The sequence below is a fragment of the Mesocricetus auratus genome, unplaced genomic scaffold (genome assembly GCF_017639785.1).
Source record: "Mesocricetus auratus isolate SY011 unplaced genomic scaffold, BCM_Maur_2.0 Super-Scaffold_100013, whole genome shotgun sequence".
NCBI classification, from domain to species: Eukaryota; Metazoa; Chordata; class Mammalia; order Rodentia; family Cricetidae; genus Mesocricetus; species Mesocricetus auratus.
Genome location: NW_024429196.1, coordinates 5122428 through 5145102, shown reverse-complemented (window position 1 = coordinate 5145102; position 22675 = coordinate 5122428). Strand labels below are relative to the sequence as shown.

At 45.2% G+C, this 22675-nt stretch overlaps 1 protein-coding gene and 1 long non-coding RNA gene across 5 annotated transcripts in view; one reads left to right on the top strand and one right to left on the bottom strand.

Annotated features, from left to right (window-relative positions):
* Positions 1 to 1975: 1975 nt before the first annotated feature.
* On the bottom strand, positions 1976 to 16217 carry LOC121143469. Of its 3 annotated transcripts, XR_005880653.1 has the most exons (7): positions 15737 to 16217; positions 15191 to 15249; positions 14230 to 14382; positions 12353 to 12614; positions 11252 to 11457; positions 9169 to 9481; positions 1976 to 2190 (listed from the first exon to the last, which is right to left on the bottom strand). It is a non-coding gene; the product is annotated as an uncharacterized LOC121143469 (long non-coding RNA). The 3 variants fall into 3 exon arrangements; XR_005880652.1 differs by lacking the exon at positions 1976 to 2190 and having other exon boundaries at positions 8630 to 9481; XR_005880654.1 differs by lacking the exon at positions 1976 to 2190 and having other exon boundaries at positions 8630 to 9481; positions 12353 to 12495.
* Positions 16218 to 21801: 5584 nt separating this feature from the next.
* Positions 21802 to 22675, top strand: part of Kcnk1 (potassium two pore domain channel subfamily K member 1) — a 34634-nt gene continuing 33760 nt past the window's right edge. Inside the window, exons 1-2 of one of the 2 annotated variants that reach the window (XM_013122598.3) lie at positions 21802 to 21939; positions 22056 to 22468. In XM_013122598.3, the coding sequence (XP_012978052.1) occupies positions 22114 to 22468 (355 nt within the window). In that variant the 5' untranslated portion in view covers positions 21802 to 21939; positions 22056 to 22113. Of the gene's footprint in view, positions 22469 to 22675 lie in introns of both variants that reach the window. The other variant, XM_040755298.1, reaches the window with a different exon arrangement.

Below are 22675 nucleotides of genomic sequence, written 5' to 3'. Positions count from 1 at the left end.
CCTCACTTCGGAGCTCTTGGCCTAGTATCACCATTATTTTGCCTTTGTTAATAGTATCCCTTAAGTGATCCTGAAAATGAGCCTGAACCTTTACCAAGTGTTCCTACCTCTCTGGGGACATGTCAGTCATCGCAATAATACTTCAAAGCAGACACTAGTCCCCATTTGGGTCAAGGATGTAAAGTGAGTATGCAAGGCCTGTGAGGGAGGGGAGCAGCAAAATTCCAATCCAGCTGTGTTTGGATACCTGCTATCCAGGTGCTGCTGGGAGGAGGGAGACAAGTGCATGTCTCCCCACTACCTGGTCCTGGCTGGGTTTCCGCCCTGCCTACCCTATGCTGCTCTTCTGGTGATAGCATTTCTTCTTGGAGGAATGCTGAGTCCGCTGGCTGCTAGAAAGCGAATCTAGTGCCCTGCAGCATGCTTCTTTCTGCCTTCCTGCCCCTTCTCTTCTTCCCTACTGCCTCATGACTAATTCTGCAAATGAGCTGGTGAATAATCCCTGCACTGGAGTAATGGGATGCTAACGTGTTCAGAAGGGACGGTACCTTACAAGGCAGGCAGGTTGCCATGGGCTCTGATTACTCTGAAGACCTCTGAGATTGACAGATATTTTTAGAAGGGGGATGAGTCTGTCAGTAGAGTCACTGGAGTTTCTAGGGTCAGAGACTGGCATCCCTACCACCTTGCTTGACTAACTTCAGAGGCCAAGCAAAGAGACAGATGTTTGAACTTCCCACACAAGAAGCAGATGGGGAGGTATGGGATCATGGGCAGAGGCAGTCATGATGAGACCCTAAAGTGAGAAAGTGTAGGAGAGATAGCCACCATGTATGGAATGATGGATGTCCTGAAGGGATACAGACAGATCCCACAGTTCCCAGATTAGGAGAGTTAGTGCATCATACCATAGGTAGCCTAGCAGAGCAGTAAGGGGTCAGAGGGAGTCTTTGAAGGGGTGGGGAGGGGGCACTTCAATCCTACAGCAAAAGGGAGTTTCTGGTGCTTACAGGTTTCCGGAGTGGTGTGGTAAGAGTTGCCATGTGACAGTGATGACAGTGTGTATGCTACAATTCAGGACACAGTGTAAAGAGCAGCTGTGATCCAAGGTAATGAACAGGTCTGCAGTGAGCTATGAAGAGGAGGCAGATTGCAAGGACAGCGTGCTTTATCAACTCCGTCCAGGGAGAGAGACTGGGCAGGCATGGCCTAATTTCCATGTGTGACTGTGGTGGTGGTTCAGCGATCTAACAAAATGCAATAATGAAAAACAGAGAGAGGGGATTTATGGATGCGGATGTGGCCACAATGGAAAGAAAGGCAGATAAAAAGGTGTAGTGACTCCCAAGACCATCATCAGGGTCCTAACAGGAGGTTTGGGTTTATCCAGGGCAAGAGGATATGCAACTAAGCAGTGCTGGTCAAGGTGTGGTCCTGACCATCATGACCCCCTCCCCCATTGTCTCAGGTCCAGTTTCTCCTGCAAGCTGACCTGACAAGCTCTGGCTGGCAGTCTTTTTCTTCTCCTACTTTGAGATTCCTGGGGAAGTTCTAATTTCCTGAGGGCCACTGTTTAAATAGTCTGATAGTCGGAGGGCAGAGCACCAGGGTCTATAAAATCATTACTCCTGCCATGATGGTCATAGAAACTTGTTCCTTTGCTGAACTCTGACTCAGGTAAGTCAAGTTCATGCACAGCCTGGGATCAAAATGAGGAAAATCCACCCAGGCAGGCAGGCTTCATACCAACCATGTTAAGTATAGACAGTGTTGCTGAACATTATATGGAGGCTTACTCAGGCTTTACTCTAAATGTTCTCTAATTCCAGTTCCCCTAAAAATGTCACATGGAGCCCATACATGTTAGTAGGTGTATAAGAAGATACAGTGGAAATAATCATTTCTCTAGCAAAGATTTTTCTCTTAGATCAAAATGAACCCTCCTTAAAATACAAGTGTGGGGCAGAATGGAGAGGTGACAGTCAGTAAATTGTTGTCACACAAGCTTGAGGACCTGAGTTCAATCCCTGGGATCCCACATAAAGAATATAGGCTCAGTGGCACGCACCTGTAACACTGAGATGGCAGAGATGGGAGGATCCTTGGGTTCGGTGGGCAGCTCGCCTAGCTGAATGGGTGAGTTTGAGGTCCCGTTCAGAGTCCCAGCTTAAAAATATTAAGTGGCTGCCTCTTAAAGAAAAATAAGAAAAAAAAAGAGGTTGACTTCTGGTACACATATACACATCCCTGCCCCCAACACACACACACACACACACACACACACACACACACACACACACACACACACACACACACATGAATTGGGAATATTCTCTATCTGCTTTTTATAGACGAACTATCTTAGACATCAGGCTGCTGTGAAATGGTCCTTTTGGGTCACCTCCTGTTGTCAGATCCAGTGGCTTAATCATTGTTGACCAGGTGGTGGTGGCGCATGCCTTTAATCCCAGAACTCAAGAGACAAAGACAAGTAGATCGCTGTGAGTTTGAGGCCAGCCTGGTCTACAGAGCTAATTCCAGGACAGGCTCCAAAGCTACACAAAGAAACAAACCAAAACAACAACAACAAAAAGAGTGAAGTCATAGTCATCTGGGTTAGTGGCCAGAGAGATCTGCACCTCTTCAAGCATACAGCAAGAAGGATTTGCTATCTGGGAAGAGGAAATGGGCCCTTGCCTGACACCAAGTCCACCACATCTTGACCACAAAGTTAAGGAATTCCAGTCTCTGGAACTGATATAAATAAACATTTCTTCTTGATAAAGCATCTAGCCTATGGCATTCTGTTGGCTGCAGCCTTCCAAATGAACCTAGACAGTGTTTTTGATGGTTCATTCAAAACACATCAGAAATGCACAGAAAGATTTGTATACTTTAAAGATTTTGCTTAAAATATTGAAAGAAAACCTGGGGGATGTGTTTTGCGGTTTTTTTGCATCACACAAGACTGTGTGGCTATTAAAACATAATTTTCATAAAATATTAAATGACAGGAAATTCATAATGCAATGTGAGACAAGGAGAGTATGAGGAGAAAAGAAACAGTTGGACTTATTAACCATCATCATGTTAGCTAGTGGAAGTAATTTTGGTTTTACTTTTCTTTTTTTCTTTTTCTCTTTAATAAGTGTATTTTTATCATTGGGTAACAAAATCTACATTTTTAGAAGGAGCTGTTTATGTAGGCAGGGGCTGGCACACAAATGGATCAATCAAACCGACACCCACGGTCGAGTCCAGCTGTGTCTCTGCCAAATTTGGAACAGGAAGGTCTTGGTGGTGTTGTTACAGTGGTGACCCCTCCACAGCACTTCCCTGACCTCCCTAGACTGAGCCGACCCCTTTCTCTTTCCTACTCAGAATACTGCTGTGTGATGCTATTCACTTTCCCCTGAATGATCTGGTGTCAATATAAAAATTATAGCTGAAAAGAACTTTGAAGGTCACCTGGCTCAGCCCCAAAGTGCTGCTGCTGAGTCCAGTGAGCCCAGAGAGAGCCATTAAGTCAGCATTTGTTCCTGTGAGTGGCTTTTTTTAGCAGACAAAAGAGCAATGAGTTACTTAGGTCACCCCAGCTGAGAGTCCATAGATCACCTCAAATGGAATTCATAGGTCACCTAAGGTGAGGATAGTCTGCAGGTCACCTCAGATGGAAGTTCATAGGTCAAATCAGGTGGGACAGTCTAAACTAGCTCACTTTTGTCAGTTTGACACCCTAGAGTCTTCTGAGAGGAGAGAAGCTCAATTGCAAAAATGCCTCCATAAGGTGGTGTGTGGTGGCATTTTCCTGGTCAGTGATGGATGTAAGAGGGCCCAGTCATTACAAGTGCTGCTACCTTTTGGGCCAGCAGGCCTAGAGTGTATAAACAAACAACAAACAAACAAACAGACCAACTAAGTAAGCCAGAAAGAGTAAATCAGTAAGCACCATTTCTGCATGGCTACTAGGTTCCTGCCTTACCTGAGTACCTGTCTTGGTTTCCTTCCATGGACCCAGGACATGTAAGCCAGGCAAATCCTTTCCTACCCAAGTTGCTTTTGGCCATGGTCTAAGTCACAGCACTAGAAACCCTAAGAGATAATCCACAGGTCTCCTCAGGTGGGAGTTTTGGGTAGGAGTTTAAGGTCATCTCAGGAAGTCCAGGTCACCTCAGGTCTCTGTGTCATCTCAGGTGGAAGCCCAAGGCTAACCTCACATAGGAGTACCCAAGTCACTTCAGATAGGTATTCAAGTGTCATCTCATGAGAGGATTGATGTTCACTCAAATAAAAGTCATGGGTCACCTCAGAAGTCGTTGGATCACTTCAGGTCCGATTCCACAGGCCACCTCACAGAGTCTATGGGTCACCTCAGTAGCAGTTCCCAAATCACCTCAGGTGAAGCTATGGATCATCTCAGGTAGGAGTCCATGGGTTACTTTTGATGGAAGCCTTTGGATTTTCCCAAACAATAGTCCACAGGCTACCTCAGATAGGAGTTTCCAGGTTACCTCAGGTGGGAGACCATGGGTCATTTCACACAAGGTAGTTGAAGAGTGAGAAAATCAGGGGCATTGCAGGGTTTCAGGCACACCAGATACACTTGCTATTTTAGGGACTGGCTATCTTGAAGTCTCTTCAAGTGTGTGTGTGTGTGTGTGTGTGTGTGTGTGTGTGTGTGTGTGAACCAGACCTCCAGGAGCTGGGATTACGGCTGTGAGTCACAATGTAGGTGCAGGGAAGTGAGCCTGTGTTCTCTGCAGGAGCAGCTGGCACTCCTAACCATGGGCCATCTCCCAGCTCCTGCTTTATGCTCTATCATTACTGTGGACACCACTCTACTCATTCTAGTGATATCCTGTACTCTCTAGTCTCTATGCCCCACTGCTTTCCAGTCTGGTTTCCATGACTTCTTGGCTGCCATATTCTTAGATGTCCTTAGCATCTGTCTGTACATGAACAGTCACGCTTTCCATAAATCAAGTTCAAACTGTGCAAATATCTGATTGGTTCAGGAACTAGCATGCCATTATGTTGCCCCTAGGTCCTGGATGGGGGCATGCCAGCCTGCAGGGGGTCATCACCTTCTCAGAGAAGTGTGACTGTCTTCCAAGAAATCTGACTGCTTAAGAAATCCCTCAGAGGGTGCTGATGCGCAGTAGGTATTAAGACTTGAGAAGTGGGCAACCTGAGGGGAGATTCCTTGTTTCACTTCCTTATATTACATCCAACAGTTCCCAGGAGGCACCCCAGGGGTTATAAATAGCATGTTGCATTCCAGGCCTTTGTATTTTTTTCTTCCCCATTCAGCTATATTGGGAATGTACAGTGTGGTCACGACATGTAGCCTACTAGCCCTGTTCTTGAAGATTTTGAATGAAGATTAAAGGAAGAATATTTAACTGGCCAGACCATTTCTTGATGGACTCTGCCAGGGATAGTGTGATCTATGCTCTGTGAATTCTGGAAGCAAAACATAAATGAGGGTCCTGGGGAAAGGCCAGGGGCAAGGGGTGGTTTGATTTCTAGGTAATGACTGAACAGTGATTCCCATTAATTTGATCTAAGGAGTCAGCATTCTTGGGTGACCCTTGAGGGTGTGTGTGCAGGCTGAGGCGATCAGGTGCACAGCCTGTATTCCATGTGATGCAGGAAGACAAAGATGGAAGGGCCCAAGCTCCCTTTCGATCCCGCCTTCCTGAGGGAGGGGCTTCTAAGTAAGTCCCACCACCATGCTTTGAGACATTTGAGCACTGCGTTCTAAGGGTGTAGTCAGTCACTTTTCTTGAACTCAGTGTGTCGGTGAACGCAGGGCAATGGGACAGGGTGGGAAGGGGACTGTGCACTCATGCACACTGCCACACAGAAAGTTGATACAGCCCTCACCACACAGCTTCTTAAAGGTGGACTAAATTCAAGTGGTCTTCTGTCACGAAAGAGCATGGCTGAAGATATTCATATTCTTTTTAATTTTGGGCTGTTTAAAACTATTATTAATTGTGGTTAAGAAATCCAACCACAGGACCCACAATTTACCATCCTGTCCACTTCTGTTTTGTTTAATTTTACTTTTCTGAGGCAGGGTCTCATGTATACCAGGTTGGCCTCAGACTGACTATGAAGCCAAGGACGACCTCGAACTGTTGCTTTTTCTTCTTCTACCTTCCTAGTGTTGGGATCACCACCTTGATCACTTTATGTGATGCTAGGAAGCAGAGCACACAGCTTTGCACATGCTAAGTGAGCACTGTGATAGCTGAATTACATCTCTAACCACCATCCTCATGCACAAGGTGTGCAGTTCAGTGGCGTTGAATATGCCCTGTGTCGGACAATAGACTTCTACATCTTTTTCATCTGGAACCGAAGTCCTGACTGATTAAATGGCCCCCTTCTCCATATCCCACCTCCATCTTCCACCATTCCATTTACTGCCCGTAATGCTGTCCTCTTGGGACATCATATGAATGCAAAGGTACAGAATTTATTACTGGCTTATCTCACTCAGCAGTCTGTGCAATTCATTCATACTGCCACACAGAAAATTTGCTTTCATGGCCAAATAATATTTCAGGTACGTGTGTGTGTGTGTGTGTGTGTGTGTGTCCTGTATTTTCTTATCTGTTCATTTTTTAGTGACATTTGAATTTTGTCCACCTTTTAAATACTATGAGTAGTAATGGTATAAATATGATTGAATATGTGATTATATCTTTCAATTCCTGCTTTCAATTCTCTGGGCTATGCATCTAGAGGTAGACTGTATTTTGGGGGGGAGTTTCTTTGTTCTTTTCCATCACAGACCACCTGTTTTCCACACCCTAACTGCACACAAGGGCTTCAGTTCTGCACACCCTCAAACACCTATTACTTCTTGGGTTTGTTTTTGTTGTCTCTAGTTCAGGTGTCATACCTAAGGAATCATTGCCAAACCCAATCCCCATTTTTTTCAGAGAGTAAGTTTTAATTTTTTTTTGAGAAAGGGACTCACACCCATCTAGCCCAGGACGGCCTCAAACTCTATGTGATAAAGGATAACCTTGAGTTCCTGACTCTCCTATCTTTACTTCTGCTGGGATTGCAGGCATGCGACACTACATCCTAGTTTTATGTAGTTCAGGGAACAGAAATAAGGGCTTCACGAATGCTAGGCAAGCATTCTACCAACTGACCACATCCCGGCTCATATATAGATCTCTAAGCTTGTGTGTGTGTGTGTGTGTGTGTGTGTGTGTGTGTGTGTGTGTGTGATACGTGTGCAGTGCCTGTGGAGAAGAGTGTGTCAGTTCCGGGACTGGAGTTATTGGAGGTGATGCTGAGCTGCATCTCCACCGCTATAAAGGGCTCTACTTCATTTCTTACACATGGATATTCAACTTCCCCATGCACTGCAGTCTTTTTCCTTTGATTTCTTGACACCATACTTAGTAATCACTTACATATGAAAATTTATGTAGTGATATATTATTTATGATTTAATAAAGATTGCCGGAAGTATCAGAAAGCAAAGCCAGCCACACTAGTTAGCTGTAGAAGGTAGGTAGTGGTGGCACACACCTTTAATCCCAGGACTCAGGAGACAGGCAGATGGATCTCTCTGAGTTCAAGGACACTCTGGCCTACACAAGAATGAAGAGCAATAGAGCTCACGCCTTTAATCCCAGCACTAGGGAGGTGGAGACAGGAGTGATATGGCTGGATGGAGAAAGGAATATAAGGAGGAGGAGACAGGAACTCAGAGCCTTTTGCCTCTGAGGATACATGGAGACAGAATTGCCATTTCAACTTGGTAGAGGTAAAATCTACTGGCCTAGTTGCTTTTCTTCTCTGGTCTTTAGCTTGAAGTTTGAACCCCATTATCAGTCTCTGAGTTTTTATTTTTCATGTTACAGGTTTAGTTTCCTCGTGTTCTTTTTTTTTTTTTTGCTTAAGATTTTTCTTTTTATTTATTCTTCTCTCATACAATACATCCTGACTGCAACTTCTCCCTCCATCCCTCTCAATTCCCTCCCACCACCTCCCTTCTTCCCCCAGATTCCCTGCTTCTCTGTTTCCCTTCAGAAAAGAGCAGGCCTCCCAGTGAGATCAACTGAACACAGCATGCGAAGATGAATAAGCCCAGGCACAAACCTTCATATCAAGGCTGGATGAGGCAACCCAGTAGGAGGGAAAGGGACCCAAGAACAGGTAAATGAGTCAGAGACACCCCTACTCCCACTGTTAAGAGTCCTACAGAAACCCCAAGCTAAACAACCATAAGATACATGCAGAGTACCTGGCACAGACCCACGCAGGCTCCATGTTTGCCATTTCAGTCTCTGTGAGCCCCTGTGACCCCTGCTTAGTTGCTTCTGTGGGTTGTGTTCTTCTGATATCTTCAATCTCTGACTCCTATAATCCTTCCGACCCTTCTTCCTTGGGGTTCCCTGAGATTTGCGTAATGTCATGCTGTAGTTCTTCATGTTCTTAACCTGCTAACATTATTTGTTGGACTTCTCAGTGCAAAAGAACAAGACATTATTTTTTTAAGTTGTCCAGATGGGTTCAATGAATTCTTTTCTTCTTCAGTAGATTTATAATTTTACACAAGTATAAAAGACACATCAAGATGAACAGTACTGCTGAGTAATTCATATTCACATACAAATGTAATTTTATTTGACCAGGGTCAATGATGATGTGGGTTTCTGCAGATGGCAAGTGGTTAATCATTTGTCTTGTTCAATGAATTGTCTGAATTTCCTCTCAAATACCAAAAGAACAAAAATGAATTAAAAAATACTGAATTTACATTATGTTCCAGGTTATCTTACCCCACCCAGGCTTTCTGTAACCCAGAGAGGTGTGAACATGGTTTTCTGAGAGTACTAGGCTGATATTTGTGTGATTAAAAAGTCTGTACTTAGCCCAGAGAGTTTACTTGGCTCAGTGAGTACAGGCACTTATTGCGAAGTCTGAAGACCTAAGCTCTAGTCCTGTGTCCCACATGGTGGATGGAGAAAACCAAGTTCCACAAGTTGTCCTCTGACCAGTACATGCGCGCGCGGGCACACACACACACACACACACACACACACACACACACACACACACACACACAACTAATAAACATAATCAAGTATTTAAAAATGTATCCTTTACAAAATGTCTAAACAATAGCTTCCTTACCACTACTGCCCATCAGTGTTGGTAACCCCACGCGAGTTAGAGCTGGCTGACCAGGGTGGTGTAAAATCATCATGCTTCAACCAGGATACAAAGTATTCTTTTACACAAACGAAGTCAGAAATAGACATTCCAGCCATGGTGATACGTTTTCCCAGGGCCGGGAGCCCAACTCCATCTCCCTCACAGCTCACCATCTGCCTCCCAGCAGGCAAAGAAGACAGATGGAGATCAGTTCTCTAACTGAAGATGCCACAGCAGTTACAGTCCATCAGTCGGAGCTCAGGTCCTTGACTTCAGAGCAAAGTAGTCATAGCTGTGAGTCATTAGAAAAGATTCTCAGAACAGCAACAGGACACTGCACTAAATGATCTGCTCATTCAGATAATCAGCAGCTCTTCCAGACTATCTTCCCAATGCTTGCTAGCTTCTAACCACAGGGCCCACAGGGGAGTGGGGGGAGTCTTTTCTCTCCTAGCTGTGAACTTAGTCTTTCTTTCCCAGCTTACCATAATTAGAATGAATCATAAATCCAACTTGCCTGTAAAAGGAAACCTTGGGCAAGCAAGATAGCTCAGAGGGTAAAGGTGACCCAAGTTTAATAACTGGACGCTCCAAGGTGGAAGGAGATAATTGACTACTACAATTTGTTCCCTTGTATCCATATACTCTGGCATGAATGAACCCATACAAATACACATGCATTTAGACAGACGGATGTGCTTAAAAAATGGAAACTTTTAGTTTGTGGTATACCAGGAACAAGTGATAAATCATAGGCAGGTGTGGTGGAGCAGGGTTTTAATCTTAGCACTCAGCAGAGGCAGGTGGATGGATCTCTGTAAGTTCAAGGCCGTCTTGAATTCCAGGCCACACAGGGCTTTATAGTCAGACACCCATCCCCCCCCCACACTTCACTTTAGAAATTGATGCTGATAGCTTCTAGTTTCCCACTACAACATTTAAATGCATGGGAGGCTGGGAAGCAATTGTCACTCCCTTGTCCATAGCCTAGTACTAAAGAATAAAGGGAGGACAAATGTTGACCAATAGCCTCTCTCCTAACCCCAAATGGCTTGTGCTGTGTTGTATTATCTTTCTCGTCGCTGTGACAAAATCCCTCACAAAAGCAACTAGAGGAAGGGAGAGTTATTTTGGCTCACAGTGTTAGGTATTGTCCGTTGTGGTGGGAAGTCACGGATGCTGGAGGAGTGAAGGGCGGCTGGAGCATGGCTGCTGGAGTGTATGGCGGCTGCTCACACCCACAGCCAGGAAACAGGGAGATGAACACTGCTCAGCTCGTTTCCTCCTTTTTATCCAGCCCATGGGATGCTGCTGCCCACTGTTAGGATGGGTCTTTCTCAGGTAAACCAGTATAGACACTCCCTCACAGACCTGCCCACTGGTTCTTCTAGGTGACTCACTCACATTTGTTATAATCTAAATAAAAGAATAGCAATTAGAGGTTTCTTTTTAGTTCACGTGTCTGGGTGTTTTTGCTGCATATATGTCTGTGTACCACGTGCATACAGTCCCCAGTAGAGGCCAGAAGAAGACACTGGATCTTGGAAATGGAGTTATAAATTGTTGCGACCCACCATGTGGGTGCTGGGAATTGAATCTGGGTCCTCTGGAAGAGCACCCAGTGTTATTAACCACTGGGCTATCTCTCCAGCCCCAAGAAAGCTCTTGTGTGTGGGGGGGGGGTTGAGACATGGTCTCTGTATAGACATGACTGTCCTGGAACTCACTCAGTAGTTCAGACAGCCTGCAAATAAAAAACTCCACCTGCCTTTGCTTCCTGAGTGCTGGAACTAAAGGGGTGTTCCACCACTGCCAGGCCCAAAAACGTTTTCTTATGAGGCAGCTTTTGGCATATTTTCTATGACATGCCACAGGACTTCTCAGAATAACACATCTACTATGACTTGTGTATTTAAAGCCTGTTAATGATATCTCATCAGAAAATATTCCATCTCACACAATACCAGACACCACCTTCTCTGGCTGTGTCCTATTACATTACTGTGTTCATATGGCAAGGTGGAGAGGGTGGGTGGGTGGATGGTACCATCTCCCAACTCACAGTTCTGGGGAACTGAGGACTCCCTGGATATAGCTTGTGGCCTTTGTGCGATCCTGGAAAATTCCTCAGGTGCTGTAGGAAGACCAAAGACTTCTTTGGAGCATTACCCATTATTTCCTCCTCAAGAAGGTGTGTGGCTGAGGTCACATGGGATGATGGAGAGTGGCTGAGCACCTAGGGACCTGCAGGTCCAGAAACTAGAAGACCTGAAAAGAAAAAACAATTTCCCAAAATGCATTTGGCATCAGAATCCCATCTCCATGACCTTATCTGATAGCAAGTTTGTTTTGAGATGGACTGAGATCACTTATAATCTCAATCAACTTAGAGTGGCTATACACCTACTTTAGTGGAAAGAATATTAATGTGTTTGATTTCAAGGTATAGTCTCAGATCATATTGAGAGAATCCAAAAGAGTGAAAGACTAAAGGGTTTTGACCAAGAACCTGTGAATGGAGCTTCATTTCTTAATTCTAGCTATTGTGTCCATTGCAAGTCTGTGCTTGAGAAAAATGCTCACACATTATTTTAAAGGAAGTCACAGGGAAGGAGCCAACCAGAGAAGATCTGGAATGGGAGTTATGACCAGAAAGGCATAGGCCTGTATAATCTGGTGCTAGTATTCACCTGGCTTCAGAATGTGTTTTTGCTCAGTCTAAATGATACATGTGTGTTTGAAAAGGAAGTGTATTTCCTGAAATCCTGGATGTCTTGTCCCCAAGGACCAGGGGCTACCTCCAATGCATTCAGCTTTTGCCAAGGATCCAAGCCCTGCTTGTGTTAGACAGCTCTCCACTGCCGTCGCAAACACCTGAGGTGAATCAGATTTTTTAAAAAAGTAAATGGCTCCCTGAGACTTACAGTTCGGGGACATTGAGTTCAGTATGGGTTGTCTGGGTAACCATGAGCCTGGGTTTGCCTTTGCATCCTGGTGATCCTGAGTATCAGAGGAAGCCGCTCACTTCAGGGTAACCCAGAAGTAGATGGAAAGGAGAAGACTTGGGTCGCAGATCAAACAACCCACCTTCCTCCCACCTCCTAACGCTTCCACAACCTCCCAGTAGCGTCAAACCTGGGGGTGTGAGGATGGAGCCACAAACCTTCACTGTGGGGACTTGCAGGGAACACCTATTTAATCCGTGGCCCCTAGCATTGGCTCCTGGCAGAGTGAGCTCAGATGGAACAGGTGGACTCCGTGGCCTTGCAGTTCTTAAGGAGCAGTGCCTGTTTCCTGGTGCAGTTACTGTCCACAAAGATGAAGAGAGCAAAAACTGTTAAAACACTCTCTGGGCTAGCCGAGTGACGTCCAGCCTTGTGTGCCACCAGCCAATGTTCCAGGAAGTTCATAAAATGGTGTGGTAACTGTATCAAAGGCAACATCATACATTTTCAAAAATCAATAGAATTTGTGTACCCACCCTATAAGCACAATGGCTTTTTAGAGATTTAGCCATGTGTAGAATCTTGTATATTTTTATGAACCTGACAGAAGTTATTTGACCAAAGCAAAATCATACCTCTTCACACCCTATTAAGTTACCACAGGAGAATAGCTATGAGATTAAATTAGACATACAATACTATCACCTGAATTCACTAATCTCAGACTTCAGTAACTGTCCCCGAGAGCTATCTCAGCAAATAAATAGTGACAGACCAAGTTAGCATGAGGTTTGCTAATTTTTTGGTAATAATTATCTTAATTTATTATTTAGAACAGTGATTTCAAAAGCCAGGGGGGCTGGAGATAGCTCAGTGAGGCATTGCCTAGCAAACACAAGAGCCCGAATTTGGTTCCCAAGGCTCATGTGTGTGCTTGTCATCTCAGTGCTGGGGAGACATAGATAGGCAGATTCCCAGAGCTTACTGGCCAGCCTAGCCTAACCTAACCTGGGATTCCCAGGTCTTATGAGAGACCATGTCTCAAAAAATAATGTAGCTGGCTTCTGAGGAATGATATCCAAGGTTGACATATGACTTCCACATGTACATGTACACATAAATGTGAATGTACACATGCCCTTGTGCACGCGCGCACGCACACGCGCACACACACGCACACACACACACACACACACACACACACACACACCAAGAAAAAATGTGAGTCTTAATGGTTTGTTCAGAGATAGCCTGGGTTTTTGAAAAGGTGTCTGTTCCCCAATAGACATTTCCTGGGCCTGCACCATGTACCCAGCACTACATGTTGGGAATTTACACTGGAGTGAGATATTTACTATCTTGCTCCCTGAGGTGGATAGATTTGAGTACACAGAATGAAGAAAATCCAAAGGACAGAAATTCTTTGGGACTGAATGCCACAGCCTCATGGAGTGTGTTATCATTTTCTTTTGGAGTCTAGCTTCTGTATTGTACTTCTTTTTTTTTTTTTAATTAATTCCTAGCAAGGTCAGGCTTGCAGAATTAAGCTGTCATGATTAACTGAGAGGGGATACTGTATGGGGCATAACAGAGCCTTCATTAAGTGAAGCACTAGTCTGGAACCCACAAAACTTTCTTTTTTAACCAATGGGTTGGCCTCACCTCTGAGTGGGTTTTCTGCGCTTCTCCCCAGAGGAGAGGGCCAAGCCCCATCTTCATTCACACAGGCATGGGGGTGGTGTGGTATGTGATGGTTCAAGTCTTTCCCATATGCTCAATGCTGGGTTACCATGGTTACTGTACCTTGTTACTGCCTTCCTGTTATTTTGGTTTTCTAGCTATAAGTTGTTTCTGTTTAGTTTTAATGTTAGAAAGAAACCTAAGACAAGTACAGCACACCATTAGCATCCCAAAAACCATATGAAAGCTAAGGACTATCACTATCTGTATGTCCATCCTTCCAACCCTACAGTTACTTTTCCAACTGTAGACTTAAGGACATGGAAGCAGGTATGAACCCAGGAAAGAATACTGTTTTTCAGTATTTAAGCAAGAAAAATATAAAAACAAACCCCATAATACTTTTCTATCTCACCTCTGCTCCTGGTTGCTTTAAAATTCCAGAATCTGGGTAAGCTGGGAACATAGTATGGGGAGAAGGGATGTTATCATAGAAGGGAACAAATGGTTGGCCACCATCTTGTTAGAGAGCTGCAGGAATGCAATGGCCCTCAATGTCAAGCTGCACCTTGGAAACAACATAGCACACATTTTAGATTACAATCAGAGAAAGCCAGGATGAAGAGGAGAAGCAGGTGAGGGGAGAGGGTCAAGGGGAGAGAGGGTAAAGGAAAGACTACTGTTATGTTTCTGGAGATAGAATTTCACATGATTCGACTAAGTATTGCAAAATGCCGACACACGAAAAGGCCCACAAGCTGAAGATGGATGGATGGCCCATGATGCACTGTCTGTTGCTCCTACGTTTTCTTACAAACTTTCTGTTCTTAGGGTGCTCAGGTCTTGCTAGCCTCCCACATAAAAGTGCCAAGTTCATTGTCAAGGATGCCTTCTCAGGAAGATGTGTGCTATTTGAAAACTCTGGATGGTGAACTCATAAGTTTTGACCAAGACCCATCCACACTTATTTTGTTTTAGCTTGTGGTGTTGTCCTCCGCAGACAGCAAGCACTGCAGCTTATTGCTTCAAATGCAGCCACTTTGGGGCATTCTCTTTATCTGTCTTCTTAAATGGTCCTCTGGGTTCATAAGGTTCTCAGGGAAGGTCAAACACAGTTCTCAGTGATCTTGAGAGATGACAAAGCAATGGCAAGAGAGACTGTTCTTACCAAGTCCTTACATTTCCTTCCCTAACCTAATGCCAAGTGCCTGGTGACTGTCTGGGAAGCATGCTTCCTGCAGCCCTGTCAGTATGCTGCAATCCAGAGGGCAGGCTCAGGCTGCGCACATCCACCCAGGGTGCCCTTGACAGGGCATTTCCCAAGTTCTTCGCTCATTCGGCTGTGGAAATTGGATAACAGTGCCTGGCCTACTTACGCTGTTATCGTAACGGCATCAGAGGAATTTGCCTGATGAATTTTTTCTTTGTAAATGATCTACAGATTTCAAAGCACAAAATAAAAATGGGTTTAGTAAAGGAAGCTGGCAGTGAAAATGTCTGCAAAACTTCAAGCTCTGGCTTGATGTTTATGGCTCATCTAGAATCAAGGTTTCCATCTCCTTCCTGACCCCATCAGGCAATACTGACAGCGTGACCAACACTTGTATCTGGTTCACTGTGGTGGTGGTGATGGTGGTGGCGGTGGCAGTGGTATGTGTCTGTATGTGTGCACCAGGAATTGGGGTTTGGTGTAATCTGTGACTAGAATAAAGAAGCAGGTGGCACCCTCCACTGGGGACTCATCTTCTCCAGCCCCGAGGAGTTCTACTCTTGGCACACAGCTTCTTTTTCTACCCTGGTCCCTGTCTTCTACGTTGAATGTCAATTCTCACAGCACAGCCTCTTCTCCACCAGGGCAGAGGCTAGACCCCAGAACTCACCATCCCTCTTGAGTAATGTTCTCAATCTGAAATGTTCCCCACCTGCTTGTGTGTTCATAATTTGTCTCCAGGAGTGGAAAGTTGGTGAAAAGCAGACTCACAAGGAGGCCAGCTACTTGGGGACAGTGCAGGCTTTTATCCTGTTATGAGAGACCTGAAGAGGGGTGCCTGGTGTGAGGGTCAGAGCCAGCCATCTGCTTACGGGCTGTAGTGGTTATAGGGAAGAATGAAAGCAGGAAGAGGTTTGAGACGTTTCCCTTTTTTTCCCTAGAGCTGGTTGTTGCTGGGGGGTAACCAGAGAGTTACAGAATATCAGGGGATCGAAAGTATCTCTGGTGGCCAGGCCACTTTTACCAGGGTGTATGAGGAGAGAGAAGAATCTACAAAAGAAGCTACTTGAGTTCCGGAACTCACTGTTTAGGGAATTATCATTGTTTAACCAAGATGGAGCCTAGCAGTGGTAGCACGCGCCTTTAATTCCAGCGCTCAGGAGGCAGAGGCAGGCAGATCTCTGTGAGTTAGAGGCCAGCCTGGTCTACAAATAGAGTTCCAGGGCAGGCTCCAAAGATACACAGAGAAGCCCTGTCTTGAAAAACAAACAAAAAAGATGGAGAAAAAAAAAGAACAAAATGGTGTGGTCATAGATAGCAAGAAGCTGTTGTTACTTGGAAAGTTCTAGAAACTTTAGGAGGTAGGGCTTAATTAGAGAATGTACTCACAGGGGGGCTGGGGTGCCTTTGAAGGTTACACCTGGTTTCCAGTCCCTTCCTCTCTCTGTTTCCCATCTACTATGTTGCAACCAATCTCTGCCATATGTTCCCAGCACCAAGACATTCTGCTTCAGCAGGGGCCCAGAATCAGTGGAGGAAAGGACTATGGGTGGAAACTTCTCCAACACTAAATCAAGTAACTATTTCTTCCTTTAAGCTGATTGTGCCATGTATTTGATCATAGCAACAGAAAAGTAACTAATGTATCCTGTGACTACAACTTCCCTTCCTTTCACCTCACACTCAGCAGCAACTCTCTGGAAGAATCACCTTTAGTCAATTCTTCCATTTTCTTTTGATTCATCAGCTCTTCAGTGTCCTGGTTTCTGTTTCTATGTGATGGATACTGTATTTTATGTCTACATTCCTTTTCTAGTCTTTTCTTTGTTTTCAGTGCTGAGGACTGAACCCAGGGTGTGCTGGGGAAGTTCTCTTCTACTGGAACTTAGTCCCCGGCCTTCTTTTCTCATGAGAGCTCTTTAGCCAAGAAGAAGAGACCAAGAGACAAATCTCACCCAGGAGGGCAAGATGCACAGCACTACAGGAATGGCCTTCCATGGATAGTGAGAGTTAGAGGTCAGAAGTGGCAGTCACTTGAAAAACTTCCTGGGGGAGGCAGGTATTGGATCAAAGGTGAGCAGAGACAGAAGTGTTGATTCCAGGCAGAGATGTCCCCAAAAGAAAGGGGACAATGGGCATATGTAACCCTTTTGAAGACAGAGAAAGACTTTGCAAGTGGCCAAAGGAGACAACAGAGTAGGTCTCCATAAGGACTTTTCATTACCTTAGTGTTAGTTATCCCTCTCCAGTCCATCCCTCTGCCTCATTCTCCCCTTCTGCTTCCCAGTTAGCCCCACATTCTCCTTGCCACCTTTATACCACCTGTAATCTGCTGTCCCCTCTCCCTTAGGGTCTTCCAGAAACTTCTGAAAGTCCCTTTTTAGTTTGCTGCCTTCTATAAACACCCCAAGTTAAATGCATCCCAAGCTAAACACACCCACCCACACACCTACAGTTTTAAAGCTAGGACCCACGTGAAAGAGGGCAGACAACGTTTGTCTTTTGGGGCGTTGTTTGCCTCATTTACTGTAATGTTTTTCCAGTTCCATTCATTTACCTTCAAATGTCATCATTTCACTTTACTTCACAGCTGTACAAAACTCCATTGTGCATATGAACTGCATTTTCATTATCCATTAGTCAGGCGATGGGCATCTCCACAGATCCCATTCCCTGGCTACTATGAATACAGCAGCAATGAACACAGATGAGTAAGTATCTCTCTAGTAGGGTATAGGGACTCATTTATTTTTTAAATGCAGGGAATATTGCCCGTTTTCTGGAACAGAAATCCTTTTTCCACTTTTAAGATCTAATTTGCGTGCAGTGGCATTATGTTAAGGGTACAAATGACATCTTGGTAAACAATTACACACGTGTGCCCACCACTCCAACTGAAATATAAAGTACTGTCTTCTCCCCCAGGAAGTTCCCCAGGCATTATCAGCTATGATGTAATGTCACAATTGTTTGTTTCATAGCCTCCAGAGTGTTTCCAAATTAATTTCAAGTGTCTCCATAGTTTCAAAACCTAAAGCCTTTCCTTACTCTCTTGTTAATATTTATTTTAATCATGCCAGTGGGTGTGGGCGGTATCTTCATGTGGTTTATGCTACCCATCTTCCACTGTCCCCACTGGCCTTGTTTGAAGTATTTATTTAAGCCACTTGCCCAGTTTTCACTGGATGATTTGACTTCTGATTTTGAATCATAGTTGTTGTTTATCTGTGCTGGATTCCACATTAAATCATTTTTTCCCCAGGGATGATGACATATGCCCAGGATTTAGCACTGGAGAGGTGGAGGCAGAAGGATCCTGAGTTCAAGGCCAGCCTGAGCTATACAGAAAAGGTTAGATTTGCTCCATTAAGCACTTACACTTAACGGCAGACATTGTGTAACTCCTCTGCAACTCCTCCCCTCTTCTTAGTCCTATCTTTCTAATTTGCATTTCTTGCTTCCCAGTGAAATAATCGGAGTTGTTTCCAGACATATCACAAGCTTCTCATCACAGTGTGGCTAGTTTTCTCTTACGCTGTTGAATTTCTCTCTAAGAAAATTACCAGGGAAAGAAGATACATTCTCCCACACTGGCCAACTTAACAACATTTCTCTCTCTCTCTCTCTCTCTCTCTCTCTCTCTCTCTCTCTCTCTCTCTCTCTCTCTCTCTCTCTCTCTCTCTCTCTCTCCCTCTCTCTCCCCGCCCCCCTCTCTCTCTCTCCCTCTGTGTGTGTGTGTGTGTGTACTTGGATTACCTCTGTTGATTTCAGCACCAGGTGACAATGCTCTTCAGTCTGAAGGATATCATTTAGCTCTCCTTTGATAGCCAAATCTTTCAACTTCATTGATCTAAAACATCTCTAAAAGGAGGGATGGTTCAGTGCGTAAAGGTGCTTGTGGCCAAGCCTGGTGACCTGAGTTGAATCTCCAAAACCCATGTGGTGGAGGGATAAAACCAGATTTGCCAGAACTGCCCTCTGTCATCCTCATGTGCACACCGTGTGCCGCTCTCCAATCTCTGACTCCTCTCTTCAGTGGGGCTGTAATCACTTCGCTGTCTCCAGTCTCCAAGGGTCACAATCCTGGGCTGTTGATGGCCACTGCTTGAGAACAGGATTAATGATAAGGGATGAGCAAGAAACGGGGATTGAAAATGGAAATGAGCCCTAGAAACATTTCCTCCCTGAAGTTGTTTCTCTTGTGCATGTGTCACAGGGATGACAATGAGTAACCAATGAGTAACTCTCTCTGTCTCTGTCTCTGTCTCTGTCTCTCTCTCTCTCTGTCTCTCTCTCTCTGTGTGTGTGTGTGTGTGTGTGTGTGTGTGTGTGTGTGTGTGTGTGTACATGTGGGGGACAAACAGGTCAACCTTTATTAGGCACCCATCACCTTGTTTTTCGAGGCAGGGTCTCTCACCAGACTGGAACTCACTAAGTAGGTTAGACTGGCTGGCCAGTGACTGCCTGTTTCCACCTCCCCAGCACTGGGATGACAAGCATATACTGCTCATCTAAAAGAACGCTTCTAATGATGACCTTTAAAGCCCAACCCAGAAGCATCTTGTTCTGGTTGTTAGAGTGTAACAAGTTAACACAAGTCTCGGTGACTTAAAACAAGAACCTCTCAGGCAAATTTATCTGGTCCAGAGGACACTTTGGGGCAACCAACTTTGGTGATTTTCTCCATCTATCTCGTCCCACTAGACCAGTTTTTCTCTGCCTACTGGGTCCCACAGCCACTTAAGAAATAACCACTTAGAGACTTAATATATATTTCAAATTGTTTGGTATTTAGCTTAAGCTTCTTACTGGCTAGCTCTCCCTTAAATATCAACCCACTTCTATTAATCTATGTATTTCCCTGTGGCCTTTGCTTATTGGTAATGTCCAGAAATCCTGCCTCCCAGGTGGCTACATGGCAACTCCCCTTTCTTTTCCTTTCCCTGTCTCTTTGTTCAGAATTCCCACCTAGCTAAATTCTGCCTATCCATCGGCCAAGAAGGTTTTATTCATCAACCTAAAAAAGAAACATTTATTTGCAGCATACAAAAGGACCTCTCTCATCATCTTCCCTTTTCTGTCTAAATAAAAAGGTTTTAATTTTAACATAGTAAAATTATATAAAAGTAAACAGTTATCAAGCAAGAATTATATTTAGTCCATTTATATTTGTCAAAATTTAAAGAAAATATTTTATCATCTATCATAAATTTTATATGTAATTTATCTTTTATCATAACTAAGGAAAACCACAACCATAACTGTCTTCAACTTCATCAAAGACCTGAGAAGGAAAATAATATTACCTGAGTAATCAGGAAGTGCAAGTGGGCAACTTCCCAAAGATGCAAAAAATGACAGAAACAGCTGGCTACCCGGCCAACCAGTCAGATTCTCACAGATATGTTGAGGCAACCAACTTTAGCTAAAGTCTAGAATATCTGACAGACCATTGTCAGAAGCAGGAAGATTTGAAAGGCTGTCCTACTCTGTCTTGGCAAGGTTCAGCAGTCTCTTTTTGCTTGTATTTTGCTTGACCAGTTCTGACAGTGTGTACACTGTCAGCAGTAGAAGCAAGGACAGGCCTCTGCTCAATAGGCCTGTTTGCCAAGAAGACAAACTCCAAATGGAGTATTTCCAGTGCCCATCATATTCTCTGAAATAGCTTGATGCTGCCAGGAGCAATTGTGTCTCATTGTGGTGAAAAGCCCCAAGTTAACAAACCATCTTAAATGTCATATTCTATAGATCTTTGAAAGGTTTTGAGAATGCCTATCCATCTAAAATATATCTTTATATATCTAGAGAAACTAACTACCATAACAAAGCTAGTTGACCAGAAAGCCCCAGGGACCCTGATGCTTCAGTGCTGAAGTTACAAGTGCTTTCTGTGACACTAGACTTTTATGTGGGTCATGGGGCTCTAACCTCAAGTCTGGGTACCCAGGTGCCTCATCAGCTAAGCTTTCTTCCCTGCTTCCATTCCCTATTCAGGAACCTTTAGAATGTCCCTTATTCTTGACTCCATGTGCTTATAATGACATGTAAAACCCATAGCTCCTTCTCTAGCACCACATCTGCCTGCCTGACACCATGCTTCCATCATGATGATAGTGGACTAAACCTCTCAACTGTAAGCCAGCCCCAGTTAAATGGTCTCCTTAAGAGTTGCTGTGGTCATGGTGTCTCTTCACAGCAATAGAAACCCTAAGACACTAGGTATGATGTGTGACATATATGGGTAAGACACAGTTAGGTTGAGTCTTATGTACATGACCATCTTTCTGCAGGAAGTATCACAGAGTCAGGTCACACACACCCTTCTGTGACTCTTGAAGCCACATGCATATCTATGCAGAAAAGTAGTAACCATTTTTACATCCTCACCCACCAACAGTACTAGAGTATTCAGTACTTTAGTTGACATTTTCATTTCTGTCCCCTGGTCATGAAGTGCCTAAAATTGAGGGTGTTCTTTAAGCTAAAACACATAGGCTGTGTTTTAAAGTAATAGACCTTCCCTTTAACCCACAGATCCTTTCTGCTCCAGGTAGAGGTTGAGAGTCCTATATTTTCGATAGTATGAGCAGCAAATAGCTCCGCTGTTCAGCCAACAAGACAGAGGAAGACAGTATCTGTCTGTACCCTTGGTGTTTGATGACAGTGGCTTTAATCATGAAGAACGCCTGTGGGACAAAAGTAACTAGGATAGGGGTTGGGTGGACAAGCACTGTTTCTCAGAACACACACACACACACACACACACACACACACTCACACTCACATATTCACACACACAGAGCTCAGTCCTCCTGCTGACTGCACTGGGCAAAGAAGGAGGGAGCCAGGCGGCCTGGGGTGGCCCTGCCAGAGTCTGGCGCCACCAAACCTGCACTTTCCGGCTTAGGAAGCCAGGTAGGGGGCGCGGGCAGCCAACAGCTCCCGCCAAGTGGGTTGAGCTCTCTGCCGACTTTGCTACCTGAGCCGGCAACCACGTCACCGCCACATCATCTGGCCTCTTCTATTTGCAGGGCACCAGGAAAGGGAGCGGCGGCGGGAGGCGCGGGGCGCGGGCGCAGGGAAGGGAAGATGCTGCAGTCCCTGGCCGGCAGCTCGTGCGTGCGCCTGGTGGAGCGGCACCGCTCGGCCTGGTGCTTTGGCTTCCTGGTGCTGGGTTACCTGCTCTACCTGGTGTTCGGCGCCGTGGTCTTCTCGTCCGTGGAGCTGCCTTATGAGGACCTGCTGCGCCAGGAGCTGCGCAAGCTGAAGCGGCGCTTCCTGGAGGAACACGAGTGTCTGTCCGAGCCGCAGCTGGAGCAGTTCCTGGGCCGCGTGCTGGAGGCCAGCAATTATGGAGTGTCGGTGCTCAGCAACGCCTCTGGCAATTGGAACTGGGACTTCACCTCAGCGCTCTTCTTCGCCAGCACCGTGCTCTCCACCACAGGTAGGGCCCCTGCCACCTTGCCCTGTCCCGGTGACCCCAGGCCTCCCGTGAGCTCATCCTGCGGTGGCCCGCAGAGGCAGCCAGGGAGATGACCTGGGAGCATTACTCTCCAGGAGTGGTCTCTAACACCCTGAACCCAGGAGAGGCTGCAGGAGCTTTGTTCGCTGCTGTTCCATAGTTGTAGGGACGCTGAGCTGATGGGCCGGT